The sequence below is a fragment of the Aegilops tauschii genome, chromosome 7 (genome assembly GCF_002575655.3).
Source record: "Aegilops tauschii subsp. strangulata cultivar AL8/78 chromosome 7, Aet v6.0, whole genome shotgun sequence".
Taxonomy (NCBI): domain Eukaryota; kingdom Viridiplantae; phylum Streptophyta; class Magnoliopsida; order Poales; family Poaceae; genus Aegilops; species Aegilops tauschii.
Window position 1 is genome coordinate 623,747,937 of NC_053041.3, and position 23,031 is coordinate 623,770,967.

At 45.3% G+C, this 23,031-nt stretch overlaps 2 protein-coding genes across 2 annotated transcripts; one reads left to right on the forward strand and one right to left on the reverse strand.

The window, feature by feature from the left end:
• Positions 1-2,023: 2,023 nt before the first annotated feature.
• Positions 2,024-3,661, reverse strand: LOC109732601 (zealexin A1 synthase-like). Its single transcript, XM_020291783.1, has 2 exons — positions 2,765-3,661; positions 2,024-2,680 (listed from the first exon to the last, which is right to left on the reverse strand). The coding sequence occupies exons 1-2, from the start codon at positions 3,659-3,661 to the stop codon at positions 2,024-2,026; spliced, it is 1,554 nt and encodes a 517-aa protein (XP_020147372.1).
• A 10,106-nt stretch (positions 3,662-13,767) lies between these two features.
• LOC109732629 (uncharacterized) lies at positions 13,768-15,019 on the forward strand. The gene is made up of 3 exons (XM_020291807.2): positions 13,768-14,263; positions 14,355-14,424; positions 14,572-15,019. The coding sequence occupies exons 1-3, from the start codon at positions 14,046-14,048 to the stop codon at positions 14,788-14,790; spliced, it is 507 nt and encodes a 168-aa protein (XP_020147396.1). The 5' UTR covers positions 13,768-14,045; the 3' UTR covers positions 14,791-15,019.
• The last annotated feature ends 8,012 nt before the right edge of the window (positions 15,020-23,031 follow it).

Genomic DNA, 23,031 nt, shown 5'->3' on the forward strand with positions numbered 1-23,031 from the left:
AAAATGGAGAAATGAAACAAATAGAGAAAACACTATAAAAATAATTAAAAAAACATAAAATGAAGTTACGTGTGGGTAACTAGCCCAGCGCACACCCTAGCCACGGGTTTAAATATTTTCTGGTTTAGTTGGAACATGAATTTTCTGAGCTTTTTTCATCTTTTGTTTCTCTATTTTCTTTAATTTCATCGCTTTTCTGTTTATTTTTTCTTCTACCTTCACTTTTCTTTTCTTTTTTCTTTTTTCTATTTTCTTTCTTTCACGAAATAAATATTAAATGATATACCTTTATTTATTGAATAATACAAGAACAATTTTTTGAAATGGGCTAGCACTTTTTAAAAGGTGTATTTCATGAACACCTATCAAATGTCATGATTGTTTAAGTCTTATTTCATTTTTCTTTTCTTGTTCCTGAAAAAATAAATGCAAAGTGTTCACCCAATTTTAAAAGAATTTCTCTTTTATGAAAATATATTCATTATACATTGTATATTTGGAAAAATAATCAATAATTTAAAAAAATTAAATTTTATTGGGAAAAAGTGTTTCATTGTGTAATTTAAAAAAAAAGATCCATGTTGAAGCTACGTTGAAAACATTTAGTTGCAGTCGAGTACAACACCTGCGGTTACGTGCCTAGTGGTAAACATGCAATTGTCACCTCCCTGGTAAAAACACCGCTTTAGCCCTCCCAAGTTGTAGTCATGTTGAAGATCAGTTGTAACTTCGGGAGGCACTTGCAGTTGCCTGCCTAGTGCCAGACATGCAACTATCCCCTTCCTGTACAAAACACAAATGAGTTAGGGTCATGTGGAAGACATGCAGTTGACAAGAGCGACACTTGCAGTTCATGCCTAGTGGCAGACATGCAATTGTCCCCTCCCTACTAAACACCACGTAGTTGCACTAGGGGGTAACACTTACAGTTGCATGCCTAGTTAAATACATGCAGCTGCTCCTCCCTGACAAAACATCACAGAGTTGCAATCGCACTAAACACATGCAGTTGCAGTCAGGGGCGACACTTGCAGTTGCATGCCTAGAGGTAGACATGCAACTACCCCTTCTTAACAAGACACCATAGAGTTGCAATCGGGGCAACACATGCAGTTGTGTGCCTAGTGGCTGATATGGAACTGTCCCCACGCCGACTAAACTACACAGAGTTGCGGCCGTGAGGAAAACATATGTTGTAGTCGGGGCGCGACACTTTGCATTTGCGTGCCTAGTGATAGATATGCAACTACCCCCTCACCCCAACAAAACGTCACTAAGTTGCAACCACATAGAAGACATGCAGTTGCCCTCTCCTCCGATAAAACACCACTAAGTTGCAACCACATAGAAGACATGCAGTTGCCCTCTCCTCCGATAAAACACCACTAAGTTGCAACCACATAGAAGACATGCAGTTGCAGTCGTGTGCCTAGTGCCTGACATACAACTTCCTTCCCCTCGACAAAACACTGGAAAGTTGCAGCCGCATTGAAGACATGCAGTTGCATTTAGGGCGATGATGACCCACAAGTATAGGGTATCAATCGTAGTTCTTTCGATAAGTAAGAGTGTCGAACCCAACAAGGAGCAGAAGGAAATGATAAGCGGTTTTCAGCAAGGTATTTTCTGTAAGCACTGAAATTATCGGTAAGGAATAGTTTGATAGCAAGATATTTTCTAACGAACAATAAGTAGCAATAGTAATAAAGCTGCAGTAACGTAGCCCAATCCTTTTTATAACAAATGACAGGCCGGAAGTTTATCTTATAGTAAGTAAATCGTTTTTTATGACACATGGGAATTCATCTTCATCATGTTTCTTTGATTCGCGTTCGTTATTTTGATAATTTGATATATGTGGATTGACCGGTGCTTGGTTGCTGTTCTTACTTGAACAAGCCTTCCACTTATGATTAACTCCTCTGGCACGCATCACAAACTGAACCAAAACGGCTCACTTCCCCATGCATGTACGTCGAGATACATGTGATTTGCGCACATATTGGCCGGCGGGCTACATCAGCTAGACACCGGGGACAGGCACGCGCAGGACGGGGCGGAGCAGGAGGCCAGCCTTCCGCCGTGCGGTGATGCCAAACGCCTCGGTCATGTCGAACTCGGCTGGGTCAGCCACGCCGGGCGCTTCCCAGTCGAAGTGCAGCAGCAGGCTGGCCAATGCGAGCTCCACGTTGGCGAGTCCGAACGCCATCCCGGGGCACATCCTCCTCCCGGCGCCGAATGGCAGGAGCTCGAAGTTCGCGCCCCTGAAGTCCACCCCCGCTGCCGACGCGCCCCCCTGCTTGGCCTCGAACCGCTCCGGCCGGAACTCCTCGGGCGCGTCGGGCCAGTACCGCTCGTCGCGGCCCAGCGCCCAGACGTTGACCAGCACCTGCGTGCCCCGCGGCACGTCGTACCCGAGCACCCGGCACGCCGGCTCCTCCCGGCACTCCCGCGGGAGAAGCAGCGGCAGCGGCGTGTGCAGCCTGAACGTCTCCCGGATGACGAGGTGCAGGTATGGGACGAGCTCGCCGAGTTGATGTTCGACCACCTTGCCGCCGGCCTCGAAGGCTCGCCGCACCTCTGTTGTTGCCCGATGCATCACCTTTGGGTTCTTGACCAGCTCCGCTATTATCCACTCCAGCGTTGTCGCCGACGTCTCGCTGCCGGCGCCGAAGATGTCCTGCATATGCGCGCGAAACAGTTAATAAGGGTTCACGGCATGGCAGAGTGTACGCGTTCGAGGCTTATTTGTTTGCTTGCTTACGAAGATGACGCCTTTGATGGTGTCCATGTCGAGAGGGAGCTGGAGGCTGCCGTCGTTCTGCACCCTCAGGAGCACGTCGATGAGGTCCTCGTCGTCGCCGTCGACGGTGCCCATTCTCTGCTGGTGCTCAGCGATGATGCCGTCGAGCATCCCGAACACGGTGTCACGGCACTCCTCGGCGCGGCGGACCGCGCCGCTGGCCCAGACGGCGAGCCGCGACGACGGCCACAGGTCGGCCGGGTTGAACCCCCCGGCGAGGCCGATGGAGCGGTCGAGCTCCCGGAGGAACACGTCGCGATCGTTGCACCGGTCGCCAATGACGGCGCGCAGCGTGCTGTCCGCCACGAGGGCCGACAGCCGCGCGCGCATGTCGATCACGTCCCCGTTCCCGGCGGCGGACGCGACGGAGCGGAGCATGGCGCCGACCTCCTCCTCCCTTATGGCGCGGAATGAGAGCACGCGGCGGGACGTGAGGAGCTCGGTGACGGCGATCTTGCGCATCTGGCGCCAGTGCTCGCCGTAGGGTGCGAAGACGATGTCCCGCCCGCCGTTGGTGAGCACGCGCACGGTGGAGCTCAGCGCGCGCGTGGCGAAGGCGGCGTCGTGGGTCTTCATCACCTCGCGGGCGCCCTCCCGGGACGACACCACCAGCGTGGGCACTTCGCCGAGCCGGAGCAGCATGACGGGCCACCCGTGCCGCCGCGCCAGGTCGCGCATGGCCCGGTGCGGGAGCGCCCCGGCGATGTGGTGCATGCTGCCGATCACCGGCAGTGTCCATGGCCCCGGCGGCAGCCGCAGCTTGTCCTCACCGTCCGCCGAGGTTCGTCTCCCCCGCCTGGTTAGCAGCACGACGAGCAGCGACCCGAGGGCCAGGAAGATGTAGACGATGTCCTCCATTTTCGTGATGCCATGCATTGATGGATCAGTGTGCCCCTTCATATATAGACGCGCGGTACACTCCACTGGCAGCCATAGCTTTTTGGCACCTTGTCGTGGTGAGCATCAAAGAACACGCGACCTACGTACGTAAATCAAAGATGCGGTCGAGGAATGGAGAAAAGACTCTTATTTGTTGCCCGGTGCATTTGTTTCGACACACGTAACGTCGAGGTCATGGCCGTGGATTTCCCCTTTCAGAAAAAGACCTTCCTATACTCGAATTTAAAGCATCTCCAATAGATGATCATCCACGTTATTACGTGTAAGCTAAGTGCATGCCGCGTAACGAGGTAATTACCCAAAAAAAAAAGAGTAACGATGTAATTAAGATTTAAGGCGGACACTACTAGACAGCCGCATGTAATTTCTTTTAATCAAATCAAACACCATGGTCGGATCTTGATCCAAAGACTTTCTAGCCTTCTTCTTTCTACCTCAGCCCCAGCGTCGACGTACCAACACCAGGTGAATCGCCCCCATCCTCCTCAAGACGTCTCCTCCCGCCTATTGCGTCATCTCATGATAAAATGGTGTTGGACCTCCAAATATACCGAGGTTTGTAGAAAGTAGTATTCTATTTTCTCAAATTGATGGCCTTAAGGCTACCGAATGAGAAGCAGTGCTTTAATTGCAACATATGATCAGTACTTGCACATAACAACTGTATTTGTCTTGGTCACCAACGAAGCTAATGAGATTGTCGGTCTCACTAGCCTTGTTAGTTACAAAAAATAATAAATCTTTTGGTAAGAATGTATATTTTCAACAAAAACAAAATAACGGTTCAGACTGTAAACAATAAATAAAAGAAAGTGATCGAGGATGAAAAGAATAAGAATAAATGGACCAGGATACATATAGATAATTGCAAGTTTGAGCCCATCCATCATACACAACTCTCTCTTCTAGATCATTCATCTAAACATGGCTAGTACAAGACTAATAGATCGAAGAGCATATATGAATAAATATTATCCAGCAAAAAATTCATACAGAATCCAAAACTAAACCATGTATAGGTTTGATCATAAATTGACAATTTATCACAGTGCAACAAACACACCACAAGTTACATCAAATGGGTCACAATCATGTAGGGCAGCTCATGTGATTATTGCAATGAAGAACAAGGGAGAGAGAGGTTATCATCTCGCTACTGTTATGGATTCATAGTCCAAGGAGGACTACTCACACAGAGGCATGATGGCAACAAGGATGATGAAAATGGCTCTGGTGATGGATTCGTCCTCCGGTAGAGTTCCAAAACATGACAGAGTTCCAAATCAGGCCCACGGGGTGGACCTCCACGGAAAGGAGAGGTGGCGGCAGCAAAAACTCTTGATAAATAAAATTGGGTTTTTTTAGGAGTATATAAAAAGCGTCCAAAGAAAGAGGCGGTGCAGGACAAACCGCGCGACCATGAGCCCCTCTGACGCGTCCTAGTGGTGTGTGACCTCTGTGCGGGCCCCCTCTGGTGAGCCTAGGTGGCCATGACTCTGTCCTCGCTTGAAACTCGCAATGTATTTTTCCCACGGTTTTTGTCTCTGAAAAATTGATTTTCCTGAAAATGTCCAAAAATGACATAAAACAGCAACTAACACTTGACTCTAACTTAATAGGTTAGTCTATAAAAATGATAAAAATTGTGGCAAAATTATGCAACTAGGGTATAAATATAGCACTATGATCATACTTGAGCATTGGATGTAGCTAATATGCGAGTGTGTTTCATTAATGGATCAATGATTAAGCATGATGGGCTAGGGATAACTTTCTTAGTGTTGATATTTTGAAAGACATGGTTGCTTGTTGATATGCTTGAGTATTGAAATCTTCATGTCAAAACTAGACTATTGCTTTGAACCATATAAAAAGAACAAATGTCATGCTACAAAAGAAAAGAATATGTGATGAACATGTTAAGCAGCATTCCACATCAAAAAATTTATTTTTCTCATTTACCTACTCGAGGACGAGCAGGAATTAAGCTTGGGGATGTTGATACGTCTCCAACGTATCTATAATTTTGATTGTTCCATGCTGCTATATTATCATTCGTGGATGTTTTACAATCATTTTATAGCAACTTTATATCACTTTTTGGAACTAACCTATTGACATAGTGCGCAGTGCTAGTTGCTGTTTTTTGCTTGTTTTTTACATCCCAGAAAATCAATACCAAACGGAGTCCAAACGTAGCGAAACTTTTTGGAGATTTTTTCTGAACCAGAAGACACCCGGTGGGCCAAAGAAGTACCAGAGGGGAGCTGCGAGGGGAGCACAACCCACCAGGGCTTGCCTGGGGGCCCAGGCGCGCCCAGGTGGATTGTGCCCATCTCGGTGGCCTCCCGCTCCGCCTCTTCGCCCAATAACACTACTAGGGAAAACCTTATACACGGAGGTATAGCAGTAGCGCTGGTGAAAACACAGCGCTATTGCTACTTATTAGTAGCGCTTGTTACAAAAGCACGCTACAACCATTGTTGTAGCAGTAGCGCGTCTGCGCGGAAAAGCGCTACTACTATAATTCCTTCGCTGGTGCCAGTAGGCTAGGAATAGTAATAGCGGTTCTTCCAGAAGCACACTACTGCTAAAAACTTTGTAGCAGCGCGTTTATGCTGTAGAGCGCTACTGCTATGAAAAATAAAATAAATAGAAAAATAAGTAGAAAAGTAAATGAAAATGAAAGAAATAGAAAAAGGAGAAATGAAAAAAAGAAAATGTAAAGAAAACAAAAGAAAAAGAAAAATAAAACAGAAAGGAATAGTTGTAGCGCGTTTCGCTGGAAAACGCTATAGCTAACTTAGCTATAGCGCGTTTCGGCAAAACGCGCTACTGCTAGTTTGACTTAACCCCCGGCCGCGCGGGCTCAAAATTTCGCTAAGTCCTTCCCCCTCCACTCCCCCCTCACCCCAACTGCTCCATCGCCGCCGTCGCCCTGCCGCCTTCGACCACACCGCCGCCGCTCGACGCCGCCTTTGACCACACCGCCGCCGCCCAAGGCCGCCCTCGACCTCACAGCCGCCACCCGAGGCCGTCGTCGACCTAACCGTCGCCTCCCTCGAGCTCACCGCCGCCGCCCGAGCCCGCCCAGGACCTCCGCCGCCTGAGCCAGAGCCTGCCCTCGCCGTCGACCGTAAGGCTCTGCCTCTCCTCTCCCCTACCCTCCTCTCTCTCTCTCTGCTAGGGCAATTCATATATATGTTGATGCTGTGTTGATGTTCATATGAACCCTTGGTGTTCATATGAACCCTAGATTTGTTTAGGGCAGTAGGCATTTTCTAGCATTTAGGAAAAATGATTAGCAATTTTTTTAGGAAATTAGCTAGGGCAATTTTTTATGAAAATGCCTAAACAGTAATTCCATTTAGCTTTAAATTAATAGAGGGTATGTAAATAATAGTAGCATTTAGATTTAAATTAATAGAGGCTATAAACAAAAAACACTTAGCTATAAAAAAATTTTGGACTATGGACCTGAATTTGTTCCAAATTTCATTCAAATGAAATTTGAATTATTTGGACTATGGACCTGAATATTTTTGAAGAAATTGGGTGTAGGTACTAAGGTCTTGCTGTGGAAATTTTGGTGAGGTCAGAAGGGTTAGAGAAAATGGAGTTCCTAGACTTTTAGCTTTAGACAAAAAACAAAAGTATTTAGCTATAAATAAAAAAAGTAGCTATGGCATTTAGCTATAAACAAAAAACAGAATTGTTTTTCTTTTCAAAAACTTGGTTAAACTAATTGTTGCTATGTAAACAAAAAACAAGATTGTTGTTATATGATATATGTCATTGATGTTCATTTGCATATTCCATTATTGTTGATTATATCTTTTCATTGAAGTGGCCATGTTATATGCAAATTCCTCAATAGTGTTTGCTCATGTTATATCTTTTCATTGAAGTGGTTCGGTTGGGCCCAGGTGGCTTTGTTGTTTCCAGGGAATGAAGCCGAGTGGCCTATGTTTTGCCGGAATGTTGATTCATTTCCGTTCCGGCAAATTTCAGGTTCTCGATTTGTCCACTTTTTAGCAAAAGTCATGCCGAAATTTTTCGTGAATTTCGGCATGACTTGTGCTACGAACTAGGACATATCGAGTGCCCGGGATTTGCCGCACCGGGAAGGAGTCAACGTTCCTGCAAAGCATAGGCCTTTTTTTATGTCATTATTCATTTTATTAGGTCTAGAATTAATTGACTAGATTTAATCGTAGGAAACATGGCTAGCAATGATGAAGGACAGGGTTCTGGTGACTGCGACAACGTCTACCTGGCGGCAGAAGAATTTTTGAGGGAAGCTGGCGATCAAGAGTTGATGTTGCTGGGTCCACCTGTCACATCGGAGATTGAGACCGACATCGAGACCGGCGCTGAGACTGAGACCGGCATCGAGACCGGCGCTGAGACTGAGACCGGCGCCGAGACTAGCGGAGCCGGTATAGAACCGAAAGCAACACCTCACCTACGAGCACGCAGTTAGGTATGAACATTAACACCTCACCTACCCAACTAGCGTCGGCTGTCGTGCTGGGTGATAGCGGAGGGGGTGAGGAAGAGGCTCCATTAGTCGCTGGTGACGTCGCCATAGATGAGGATGAGGATGACGATGACACTCAACAGTATGCCAATACTGGCACCTACTTAGGGTTTGAGCGTCATGAGTCGGTGCCTGAATTGCCGCCTCCGGAGTCTGAACGTATTATGGACAACCTTCTGGTAGTAAAGAAGTCTAGGAAGAGACCGAGGAAAGGCAAAAAAGCTGCTTCTATGATCCAGCCGCCTCAGCAGCCTCGGGTTCAAGACCGTATAGATATCCCCGGTGCGGCAAAATGGCATATCGCCCGTGAACCAATCCTACCTAAAGCAGCGATAGGGGCCAGATTCGGCGATGTAAGGAGACTTCATGACGATGTGCTGTGGAGAGAGAAAGGCCTCCTTGCCTCGGAAAATCCAGGATACCCACTCTACGTGGTTAACGTGCCGCGACAATTGTCCTACGTCGACACATTCCCCACGGAGAAGTTCTTCCTTTGATTCGATTACATCTTCGACATGTTTCACTGGAAGAAGCTGGATTTTACGTTTGTTCGCCTTTTTGCCTTGCACATGAACTACCTCATCGGGGTTGAGCAGATACCTTTTATCTGTGTCGCTGACCCGTACTTCATGCACGAGGGCTTCTTGGCAGTCTGCGCAAAGCACTGTCAATACGCGAGGGACTACCTCGTCAATTTCATGCTTGCCAATAAGGACAAGGAGGCGATTCTCGTGCCTTATCATCCCCTGTAAGTCATCCGCGCGGATATCCTTTCTTCGATTTCAATCATTCATTTGCACGGTGGAGTCTAATTAATTTGAGGTGTACTTATTTTGCGCAGCGGCGGGCGCGCCGTCCTCATCATCCTCTACCCCCGATACTCCCACGCTCTTTACTTGGACTCGTCAAAGAACATTACCAAAAAGGATTACACCCACATCAAGTCTGTTCTCGACAGTGCTATCTTTTACTACGGCAAACGGGGTGGAGAGGTCAATGACAAGAAGACAAGGGACGGCAGGCCCGCCTTCAGCCATAAGACCGACTTCTACTGCATCCAGCAACCGAGTGATTCTCTTAATGATGGATTCTATGTCCTACACCACATTCTGGAGTACAGACGGGATCACCAGAACCTTCGCATGTCACCTAAATCCGGCGATGCCCATATTCTGCAATGGGCAAAGGACTTAGGAGATATCGAGGATCATCGACTTCGAGCTGAGTTCTATCACATCCAGCGCGAACTTGCCCAAATCATCATGAAGGAGGTCGTCGAAAAAACAGGGATGTTCTACGAAGAAGGACAAATGTCGCGGGAAGACGTCCGAACACGCGTAGCCTCTCACCGTCTCGACGTGAAGCCTTTCACTAAGCTCGGGGACTATCTCCCTGACATGGATGGATGGCACGACATGTTGGAGTGATTGTCGATATATGACAATGTGTCCGTTTAGTCCATACTTTTTGTATGACAAAACTTTGAGTTATGCACGGCGAAACTTTATTTTTGATGTAATTAAACCGTCCTCCTCGACTAGCGAAGATCACTCTAGTTAGGGCATTTTGGGTACGATGAACTTTGTTATTTATGCTTATGATATGTTACTTCTATTTTTGCCAAGTCTGTCTCTTTCTGTTGCTCAACTATATATGTTGCATATCATCGACTCATGTGACGACGCAGGTGCATAGATCATCGATGGCGAAGAAGTGCTATGCCAGGAGTATACGACGAGTGGCCGGAGTGTCAGGCCCAGGTGTACCGGTTTCCAGTTTCCGAGCGACAGCCAATAGTTAGTTTAGGTTCACGCTAATGCGAGAGAGGGATACGAACTCATGTACTGCATAGTTCCGCTCTCACTCATAGTGATAGCTCTTCTCGCGTATATCATTGTTTAGATGGATGACGATGTAGTTGCAAGTAATCGAGACTTGTATCGCTATTTTTGAGATGATGACGAGAGACCACTTTGTGTTGGATGATGATTAAGATGATGACATGATTTGATGAGACTATTTGTATGTATATGCTATGATTACATTTGTATGTGTATGATATGCTAAAGATTATTGTATAAAGCCTATTCAAATACAAAATAAATATGTAGAAAAAAAACAGAAACTAATAAAACTAGCAGTAGCGCTCCCTTACCAGTAGCGCTTCCTGCTAAAAAGCGCTGCAGATATTAGCAGCAGCGCTCTGCACTAAAGCGTGCTACTACTAGCCATGTATAGCAGTAGCGTGGGACGACAGGCGCTACTGCTACACGTTAGCTGTAGCGCCTTATTAGTAGTGCGTCGTCCCGCGCTACTGATAGGCAAAATACCCGCGCTACTGCTAGGGTTTTCCCTAGTAGTGTAAATTGCCGAATATTCCAAAACCCCCGAAGATAATCCTAGATCAGAAGTTCCGCCGCCGCAGGCCTCTGTAGCCGCGAAAAACCAATCTAGACCCCGTTCTAGCACCCTGCCGGAGCGGAAATCATCACCGGTGGCCATCTTCGTCATCCCGACGACCACCTTGATGAGGAGGGAGTAGTCCATCCTCAGGGATGAGGGTTTGTACCAATAGCTATGTGTTTAATCTTTCTCTCTCTCTCTCGTGTTCTTGAGATAGCACGATCTTGATGTATCGCAGGCTTTGTTAATATAGTTGGAACATATGATGTTTTCCCCTCTCTATCTTGTTGTGATGAATTGAGTTTTCCCTTTGAGATTTAATTTTATCGGATTGAATACTTTTATGGATTTGAGAGCACTTGATATATGTCTTGCATATGAATACCCGTGGTGACAATGGGGTATTATATTGATTCACTTGATATGTTGGCACTCAATTCGCGGATTCCCGAGGTGACATTGGGGTAATCTATGCATAGGGGTTGATGCACGTTATCGTCTTTGTTTCTCCGGTACAAATCTTGGGGCACTCTTTGAGGTTCTTTGTGTTGGATTGAGTATTATGAATTTGAAATTGTTTGATGTGTATCGTATAATTAACTCATGGATACTTGTAATGACATTGGAGTATCTAGGTGACACTAGAGTTGGTTGATGCGTATCATATGGTGTTATTTTAGTTCGAACTTTGGATAGATCGAACGGAAATAATAGATTTGTGTTATTTTAGTACGAACTCTTGAATAGATCGAATGGAAAGAATAACTTTAAGGTGGTTTCGTACCCTATAAACAATTTCTTCTTATGTTCTCCACTAGATAAGAACTTTGGAGTGATTCTTCATCACCCGTTGAGGGATGGTTATATGATCCATTTAGATTAGCATTGTTGAGAGATTGCACTAGCGAAAGTACGGACCCTAGGCCTCATTTTCAAGCATTGCAATACCGTTTGTGCTCACTTTTATTACTCGTTACCTTACTGTTTTTTATTGTTACCATTACAAAAATCAATATTTACTATCATTACTACGCTTGTATCACCATCTCTTCACCGAAGTAGTGCACCTATACAAATTACCATTGTATTTGGTGTGTTGGGGACACAAGAGATTTTTTTGCTATTTGGTTGAAGGGTTGTTTGAGAGAGACCATCTTCATCCTACGCCTCCCACGGATTGATAAACCTTAGGTCATCCACTTGAGGGAAATTTGCTACTGTCCTACAAAACTCTGCGCTTGGAAACCCAATACGAGTCTACAAGAACAAGTTGTGTAGTAGACATCACATGCAAACTCTCTATATGAATGCAGTAGTGATACGTCTCCAACGTGTCTATAATTTTTTATTGTTCCATGCTATTATGTTATCAGTCTTGGATGTTTTATATGCACTTGTATGCTATTTTATATTTGGTTGTGTGGCCTCTTTAGGCTAGCAGATGTAGTTATATATGTAGGTGTACCGGCCTATCCGTGGTTAAGGGGAAACAGTTTGGAAGATTATGTCTCGATCTTCCAGTTCTCAAACACCAGGCGGTATGAGAACTACAAAAGAGGTGATCGAGTCTTGTGGGGGAAAGTGTGCAAGCTTCTGCGGAGTGTAAGACTAATCGATTAGCCGTGTCCCCGGTTACAGACAATTTGAGCATCTAGAAGTGGGATATTGAGTGATCTCATCACGTTTAATTAATTTAATGGGTTTTAAATCAACTTGGGAATAGATTGAATGGAGGAACCATCTCAATCATATTGTGATAAGCTTCGTAGTAATAAATTGATATTCATGAAAATAGGACAAAATTGGCTTTATACGAAATTAAACTTAGAACCTTCCACCAGCCAAATTGCATGTAGAGATAGGATTATTATTCTCTCTTATAGTGTAACTTGGCAGTACATTCAACGTACTGACCTACATGCCTGCAACTTATTATGTTGCGGAATTTTAAACGACGGTTACGTGATGTGTTGTAGGGTTATAATGTCTATACTCAACTTTGCCGTTGGTGTTGATGGGACTCCATAATCTTTGTTGTTTTTTCTGCTGTGTGGACTATCAGCTAATAGTATTTACGTTACTTTATAACATGTCATTTTCTGCTATTTCATCGAGTACTGTGTTCTAACTTCTTATCCAGGGATAGCACACTGAGCATAGGAGACTTGGATCCTTATCGGAACCGGGTCGCTACAATGGGCACGTCTGCTCTGACTGGGCATGAACGCGGGCAGTGACACTCTGGTGCGACGCTGACCATTTCGAGCGGGAAAGCGTGCGCGGACGAGGGAGGAGGTTTGGGTGGGTCACGGTGGTCAAAAGCGGGCAAGAGAGGGGGTTTTGGTGGGCCAGGGTGGTCACAAACGCATATAGGTGCTGTCCAGACGCCCGCAAAGCCCCCAACGTTTGTCTCCGATTTATGGAAGAAAGTACGTCCGAGTTGCACCGCAACCGATACAGGACCGCGCTGGATGGTTTTCATGATCCGGACAGCATGGTCCGGACGTATGCGGACGGTTTGAGGGTCGGAGTTGAAGATGCCCTTAGTTGACCTATTTTTTTTAACCTACTAGTTGGCCTATTTTGATTGCAGATCAATGGGGAGGGCCATCTCTCTGAAATTTCACAGGGAGGTTAATTAGCGTGAAGATCCCCATAAGACGCTCGTGCTTGTCCGTGTGCCCAGGATTTTCGCTAGACACGTCAAGGCCAGCGCGCGTATGGCCTTGGCTGCCGCGGCGTACGTGCGGGTAACGACACGGTTGGCATGCATCGACGGTCGACGCACCAGGAATACGGCACCAAGAAGATGCTGCGCCCTGCCTGACAGCTGCGAAGGTTGACCAGCTTACTAATTGGCTTGTTTAATCTATCTAGTAGCTAAAACATCTTTCCCTAATTTTTTTATATATATAATATATATATAATAATAATAAAGTACGGATTGACTTTGTCGGATTCACCGTCACAACACGCTTTCTTCTCATGTCATAATACGCTTTTACAATTTGTATAGACAAAATCGTAATATAAACGAGGTGGTACTATTCTAACTTGCCCGTAAATTCGTCCGTAACAGTTTTGGTCCGTCCTTCGAATTGTAAAATGAAATAAACCAGCACGGGCTCTCCTCCTCGATGCCTACAGGCACGGCGCCGCCGCCGCCGCCCCCACGCGCGGCCGCACGGCCGATCTTCTTCCCCGACCCCGACCCTTTGCAATTCTGTCTCCTTCCCCTCTCCATCTGCCCAAATCTTCTCCTGCGCCACCCTGAGCCTTCTCGGTCTCCAACCTCCTGCAATCTTCAAGCCCGCCGGCACCCAATCCGCCTACAATCTTCAAGCCCGCCGGCACCAAAAGCAACCAGCGGTCGATTCGAGTGACCCCCGCTAGGAATCCATGGGATTTGAGGTGGATTTCCTAGGAGAGCGAGTAGGAAGGGTGATGGTGGGGTTCATGGGGAAGATGAAGAAGCAGAAGGTGATCCACGGCCCGCACGCGACGCCGAGCCACCACGGGCCTCCTCCCCTGCCGCTCGCCGCCATGCCGGGACGGCGTACTGGGCCTTGCCGGAAGCCGAGGACAAGCGAGACAATGGCCATCCACCCTGGGCCAAGGTGTGTGTCTCGCTATACAATTTCTCCGTCTCGATTCTTCAATACGGTGTGGGCTGCCTCGGCGTAGACGGTGACTGGCTCGAGTGCGCAGGACAAGCACAGAGCGACCAGCGGCGATAACTATGCTCGGGCAGATGGATCCCGCCGCGGCGGAGTTCGAGGTATGTAATATATCCTTGCTTGATTCATCTTCATGATGCATGCATGCCGTGACATATTGATTATGGGTCGATCTGACTCTTTGTGCCATGCTAATTAAATCATTGATTGTTACATTGTTCTGATATGATTTGCATGGCTGCGTGCAGGAGAACAGTAGCTGTGATGACTCAACAAGATGGAAGTGCGGGACAAGGGAGAGTGCAATCGGCTCAGGTAAACTCCTCCTGTACACCGTCTGGCATCAGTTCCAGTTGCGCCCGAAGCTTTCAATCTCGCTGCTCCACTTAGTTCGCCGAAACACTGTCGGCATGTGCTCCATCCAAGGAACGCCATCGTCCAATTCTATCATCAGTTTTGAACTTTAAACTAATGACTAATGGGTCGGAGTGGCCAGGCCTGAAAGTTCAAGGAAGATTCAGCTTACATCTGAATTCCTTTGTATTGCCTACAATGTTATAGCTTAAATTCTGCTAATAAATTTCTATCAACGATGTTCCAAACAATTTCTTAGAGATGGGTTGTGCACAAGGATGCACATTGTAGATCTGTTAACTTAAGTTTTGAATAATGAGATATGTTCATATGCTTTGCTCACTATTATTCTTAATTTTCTCTGGACATAAAGACTGAAGTTTATTGCTTTTGTTCAGCCGAATGCTACTTGATCAGTACTTAACCAAGATTGGCAGCCATTATAGCTGGTGTAGAACTCAGATATACACACTGAATGTTCCGATATGCCAAAATAAACACATTAGAATCTTTTTAATTATATTCCTACTATTTTTTCGAGATTGCTCTGCGGTAGCTAATTTTGATGAGAGAGCAAACCTTTCCCCTCCCCCTCCCCCTCGCGTCGCCTCCTCCCAGGCGCCGCCAGGGGCCCCGAAACCCTAGCGCCGCCAGCACCTTCTTGCCGCCCCTTCCTGCCGCCGCTGCCGCCGGCGTGGGCCGCGGTGGCGGCGGGCCCGGTGCCGAAGGTTTCTGGGCGGGTGGATGCGGCGGATCCCATCTGAGGCGGCGGGGGCGGCTCCTCTCGTGCGATCCAACGGCGGCGGCTAGGACGGCGAATCCGGGCTGTGCGGCGGGGGCCGGAGCACCATCGCCTGCGGAGCGGCGGCCCTGCATGGACGGCGGCGGTGGCAGCGCCCCATCCGGCGGGGTGGGCTGTCCTGGTCGTGATGGTGATGGCGGTCACTGCGGATCCAACGCCCCGTTTGGATCCGTCGCGGGGAGGCCTTCCGCCGACCGGCGGCGCGTGGAGGGACCGGTGAGGAGATGCCGGATCTCCGCCGGAGTACCGACGGCGACATACGTCTTCGTGGCGAGGTTCCGCTCGGTTCCAGCCAGCCACGAGGTCGGGAAGACGTGGCTTCCGGTGAAAATCGCACCTGACTGCGGTCTTGGCGGCGTCTCAGACGTCGTTCCCTTCTGGAGGCATCGTCGTTGCAGGTCACATCAACCTGATCGGGAAGTTTCGGGGGAAACCCTAGATCTGGGTATACCGGATCGGACGATGACGGTGCCTTCGGTATCGTTCTCCCTCATGGGGGCATCGTTTTGGAGCAAGTGCTGGTTGGAGGGGACAAGAGGAGGAGCGGTGTTTCCTCTGCTCCATTGATGACAGCGGATCTCGGCGGCGTGGCGCAATGGAGATTCGGCGCCTGATGAGCGGAGAAGGACTCGCGCAGGAGGGTGACGCTGCCTGGCATCGTGGTGGCGTCGGCGGCAGTTAGACCGGGCAAGGTTGATGCAGCAGTACAGCTCTGAAGATGGATTGGTGGCAGGTGGCTGCGGCGGCCTCATACCCGGCAGGCGTCCTGGTTGAGAAGCACGCCAGACTGATGGGTGCCCATACCCGGCAGGCGTCCTGGTTGGGACCTCAAGTCTTAGATGTTAGGTTTGGCTGCGAGGTCTGTTTGGTATTAGGCCAAGACTTTCAGCGCCCCTACATCAACTGGATAGGGATAGCGACATATGTTGCTTAGTTTGGTGGCTTTAGGCTTATTGTTGTATGACTCTGTAAGGTCTTGTGTCAATAATTAATAAAATGGCCGTATGCATCGTCCAGATGCAGAGGCCGGGGGTCGTCCTCCTTTTCTAAAAAAAAGCTAATTTTGATGTTCTGCTATACTACTATTGCATATAGAGAGAGATCAGAGAGGAGAGCAGCAGCCCGCTGCTGCAATTTTGTTCATGCTGCTGCTTGGTTGCTACACATCTATACAGAGAACACAGAGAAGGCTGCTGCTTGCTGATTACAATTGCTTCATGATATGTACATCTCCTTATGTATGCTGCTGCTATGTACCCTTGATCATGGTGACAAGGAATTGATGCTTCAGCGGTAGGGATCTGGTGGCCATGGAGTGGCAGCCGCTACGTACATACATAACTCCAGCGAATCATGGTGAGGAGACTTTGATCTTTATATGTTAGACTAGTAAGTGTGCACATGCAACGCATGTCTCAAGCCTTAACCAAGTTCATAATAAGTATATAATTAAAACATGAATTTTTTTAACATGTGAATTAAAAAATACACGATGTTGCAATGCCACCCAAGTTGTGTTTCCAATAGTGAGAAACCATTGCGAATTTGTGGTCAATAACGTCTGTTGTTTCACTTATTCAATGTTCTCACGGGTTGTCAAAGAAGAAGATCAAATCTATTAATCCTTCCATCACAAAATGTACCAATCTTGCACACGCATTTTCCTTTCATGGAAACCTAGCATTCCACGACTCAATCATCATCTACATCAAGAATTATATAGACAAGACAGTCCGTGAGCTACATCTAGGATGGCTTCCGTGAGCATCACCCGTACCCAAATTGGCTAGCACAAATCTTCAAGAAAAAATGGCTAGCACAAGTGAGGTGAAAACTGCAGCTGCTGCAGCGCCTTCTACCTCCTTCAAGTGAATAACTGTTTCCAAGCATTGCCTTGCCATCCAGTGTTGGAACTCGCCTGTATAACGTGCTTTTCATAAGTGGCCAAGACTGCTAATTTATAGACAACCTGAAAGTGTACAGAAGTTTCATCCATCCTCATGCTCTACGCCCAAATGTACATTGATAATTCAACCAGTTTGAGCTATCAAATTGAGTTATTATTACAAGATAAACAACAATAGAAGTCCCACTGTTACAGCACATGTCATGAACAACAACACCTTCTCGGCCTTGAAAATAAGACTTATGAAGAGAGCTCTTACAATAAAACCAAATGTATGTATGCGAGCACTGGCTCAATAACTTCGTTGATATGCAAGACAACTTATCAACATGTAAAACTTGCAGTGCATTACAAGCCTCCAAAATCCAAACGTTATGGAACCAATTGCTCTATTTTCTAATCTTGCCTGAATAGTCATTCTACTAAAAATGTGAATAAAATAAAAAATAGATAAAATTTCGACGACACTCACCACAACCAGTTTTCATCCATAACAGTGGAGCCAAAGATGTTGGTCTACATCTGCATAAAAAATGTTGCACGCACATAAAACAAAAGAATTAGTATTTTGCAGCTTCGTACATCATTAGTAAGCAGAGCAAGGAGTGGACTAAGTATGTCTTATTCACCAACCAAGGGTACCCCTTCTCGTCATGAGGTTACCGACTTTGTACATTCCACTCCATGGTTCTGCAAAGCATGAAGGATGGATATTCCATCAGCATGAATAATTGGCACGAAAGACTTTGCACACTACATTCCATTGTTCCGCTAGTAGTAAATGTATCTTAACTTCTAAGTGATAGGAATTTGTTTATGCTTTTTTATAATGCGCGACGTCATGGTGAATCCTAGAATGCACGTCGTCATGGTGAAACCCAGATTTGCTTCACTTCCTTCCATGCAAGTTGTACAAATATAAAATGGCACGGGATTATATAAAAAAGAGGGGTGTGGAACAAACTGAATATATACTCATACACATATGCACAGTAAAGTTATAGAAAACAAATATATGTTGTGTTACCTATATCCGCATAGTTAGACATATAAGAGATTAAGTTGTTCAGTCTGTTTTGTTGTATGAGTTGTCTCCTTAGGCTGGACTCATGGACCTATGTGAGGAAGAAAAAGTATAAGTACAACCTTTCATTACAAATACATGGTAATAAGAAGGAGCACTCAATAGCAATGATTCACTCAGAAAGCATTTCTGACACTCAAATACGAAATCATTGATTAACATGACACACCTACACTCAAGCAAGGTTTGGATCAACATCTATTCTTTCAGAACCGTACCTCTATTCTTTTAGAGCAGCTAAATAATTCTCACAAAATAATGCAAACATCAGCTATACACGTGTTCACTTGCAAATTATTAATCTAATAAGAAATCAACTATTCCTTACCTGCAAATTAAACCCATGAATGATGATGGCTTGATGACTTTGGAGTAGTTATTTATCCTACTATCAAATACAAATGAAAATGGTTTTGGATGTTCGGGTTCAGGTTTGACAACAAATATTGGAGATAACATGGGAGGAAGAAAATCCCAAGCATGATTTCAAAACTATATATCAGCAAGCGTGTTTTGTACCTCATAATAAAAAATCATATATAAATAGATCAATCTTGATACTTCAGATTTCCAAACAGTCATAAAGGGAAGATTTTTAAACACCCATACTACGTTTATTCTAAGTTCACACTGAATTTATTCTACCCTTTATTATTTTCTTTCTTTTTCTGCCTCATATCTTCTATGCTTCCTTGCACACGAACCCTTCTTTGTTGGAGAAATCTGTTGCACATCCACATAACAAGCAAGACACATGTTGTAGCACATAAATGTATAGAAGATACAAAGACAAGATGCATTTACTTTAGAACATAAATATGAGAAGTAACCTTAAATAAATTCAGGGATAGTAGTTCAGAAGACAACATAGTAAGACAAGAACTCCGAGCGACATCATCTCGGACACGTTGCCGGCAACATTGACTAAGCTGGGGTCGTCGAGGTCCTTCCACACGGCCAACATGTGCTTCACCGCCTCGATCAGCCGGTGCATGGGCAGAACCTGAACCGGGAAGAATTCAGAGAGATTTGATGGTCCTGCCCGTGACCCTGCGATACAAATTCAGAGAAAAGCCCATGGCTGCTGCTACTACCGCCTTTGCACCACGCACACAGCCAGCACACAGCCCGTGCGTACCACACGCGAACCCCCAGCCACCGCCCCCGCTCGCCTTTGACCTCCGGCCATCGACCCCACGCCCCTCAGCCCGTCGAGCTGCGCACGCGCCACAACAGCCGTCGCCCCGCGCTATGCCTCCGCCACTGGGAGAGACACACGACACACCATAGATGGGAGGGGTACAGCGAGAGGGAGATGAGGTGCAGCGGGGGTGTGGAGGAACCCTAGCGCGAGGCAGCTCCCGGTCAGTCCACCAATGCGCCGCTGCTCCCCGCCTCTTCGGACGACCCCACAACCATCATCGGAGGAGTAGTGGAGTCACCGGCGTCCCCTTGAAGAGCACTTGATGGCAAGGACAAAATCAGGTGAGGAGGGGGTGGAGGATCACTCCAATGGGAGGTCTTGCGATGGCAAGCCGGAGCTGCAACGCCCGGTTGAGCGTGAGGTGATCCGATTGGGATCTGTTTCTCTTTTCCGTGCGTGATTGTAGGTGTCCCGACCGCGGGGCGCATGGGGATGGTAGAGTTTTCGTCCATCTCCAGAAATTGCTAAATGCACCTTTGACGAGGCCTATTGTTATATTGACGGTTTGATCTAAATGACTGAATCTAATCAGGTGGCTCTAATTGCTACGGGCTGTTGTGTGTACATTAGACGGGGTGCGTTTAGAGAAGAATATGTTTGCTTGTTTAATAGTAGTAGAGATTCAGAGTGGATATACGTTACTACATGTAGGCCCCATACGCCATACGAGTTCCTCCATTTTTTTATGTTAGCTGATGAGCTTTCTTCTCCACTCTACACAGATTTTGGTCCTGCATGATGCATCCATGGCTTAGGATAAGAAATGACTGTTTCCATCTAACTGTTATTTTTTTTCTAAATCAATTGAGGAGAACATATAAAGAAAAAACAAGTTACTCATCCGATTCATTTGTGAAATTCAGTACTTTCTTATACTGCTCTGTTTTAGGAGACGAAATAAAGCGAAAAAGAAATTTCTATGAAGGATCTCTAGGGAGATTTGGCACATGAAGTTAAGGTTTGGTACATTCGATCTCCAAAAGATATGGTGAGACATCTGAATTATGTTTCGTCTTCACGGCCTAATATGACATTTTACCTTGCTATTTTCCCCATTTGTTGCTGTAGCTAATAGTGTTGATATATATCCCATTGTAGTGCATTCATTTGTAAATAAGGATTTTATGACCTTTGTTTGTGTTCCTGTCGTTATCATTAAGCTTGCCTCATGTAATTGTTAGCACTGCAATCAGATATAATATTAAATATTTGTTGCAATCAGATAGTATATTATCCTTCGAGTGATCATAGATGTTCAAAATGATGTTTGTTACCACCATGAGTTGTACTTTGCAATCTTAGGATATACGACATCTGTTTACTGCAGTATATTGCTACCAAAGCCCCTATCTATATCACATTTAAAAAGTATTCTCTCGTGGCTTTGTAAGATTTTCCTTTATGCAAATTAGATTGCTTATTAATAGCATTCATATTTCAAATATTCATTGATATGAATAACCATGTATAGACCACGAAATGTAGTTGATACACACGAGCCATACAACGTTAGATATGATTCTTACCTAAATCCAGGGAATGGCTGTATTAAGTTATTCATGATCCGAAATGTTATCCATGTGAATGTTTATTTTGCAATCTGTTGTAAAACTAGGAAATTTGTTGGCAATAGTTTTTGTGTCGAGGTTCTTCTGTTTAGATTCTAACTGATATGTAAGGGCATACCGATGAATCAAATATTTAGATGTTTTTTTCTTTTTGAGATTTTGAACTTCAGGGGTGGGGGTGTCTTCAGTCATGCTTATTGGATTAGGATCTAGGACTGTGAGCTATTTTCTAAAAGTCCTATTGCAACGCACGGGCATGTTTGCTAATTTTTAGAAAAATGCATCGGGCAAATTCATAATTAAAAATTAAGAGCCTTTCGTTGAGTGTCATCAAAGATGCCTTGAAGGTCTTTTCCAATCTAAAGCGGGATCCCAAACCTGGGAATAGCACAATTGGCATCGGGCAAATTCAGCGCGTACTCTAGAAACGAGATGACTCTGATGCAGTCTGAATGTTGTCCCCATACTCAAGTATTTTCAGCGCTATACCTCGCAAGTCTATCTTTTGGGTACGAAGCTTTGATAAATTGGTTCAAATTATACTTTGCAACTTACATATTTCTCTAACTAAAAGTCTGCATTTTCCCGATGTACCGTACTATACATATCTAAGGTACAAAATGAACTCTTTATAGGTCTCTGTTCTGCCATATGCTCATTTCAAATTTTATGCTAGGTCCACTAATTTTAGCTCAAGGGTGATATGAGCGGTAAGAAACACTTGCAGATGTATGTCTTGTGTATATATATGTGTGTGTGCTCTCGAAGATGAATGCAGTCACAATAATTTAATTTGTTGTTTAGTGCTACAATATCTAAACTCAAGAAAATAGGTAATTATAAGATTTTGTGTATTTTTATTATCTGAGTTAAGTAATAAATATTAACCTTCCTCTAAAGAAGCATGTTGCCTTGCTTTCAGAATTAAATGGATTAACTAAATCAGTAATGATGGATTGGACCAATTGTGGGCGATGAATGGATCTATGTATGAAGTTGTGCTGGCTATGCATATGATCCGTATTTGTTAACATTGACACAATTAGTTTGTCCAAAAGAACTATTGTAATTGTACAAAAGTGCCGACTAAGTTTTCTTAAAAAAAATGTCGATCATCACCTTTCGCCTGTAACATGGGCCATTGTGCTAGGTACTTTGAACTGGCTGCCCATTTTTTAATGAGTTTAGCTACTAATTTTAAATAGATTCGCTAAATTTCAGTTGATTGAGATTTAACGTAGTCTCCGTCACCTTTCCAAGCCATTGGATGCAGGCACACTAAGATCTTCTGATAGGAAACCTTTTCTTCTTTTTATTGTGATATCGAACAGAAAGAGATGCGTGGGTGCAGTTCTGCTCTCTCCAAAGCATGCACGTTTTTGTAAAGAGAGAGCCTGCAATCTACGTGAGAAACTTGTGTCTGGCCAAGTCCAAAAAGTGCAAAAAGAAAAGGAACATAATATAATTTTGCAAACCAGATAACCAACATTTTCTAAAAAGAAAAATAGCATAGAAAAACCCTTTTCGCTTATGAATATTAACACATAACTGTGTATATAAACAATCACACTTCAATGCACCACTACTCTCCCATCCGTTGATAGTGTGATGCTGATTGAGGCAACGGTGAGGGACATGAATGTGGATTCATCAACTTTTTTCAGCCGCGGACACCAAAAATTGTATCATCTTTGACGACGGTGGCGAACATGGAAAGTGGCAACATGAATGAATCACTAAACAACATGTGGTGATTTTTTTCCTTCTGGTGCAACACACCACATATTAAA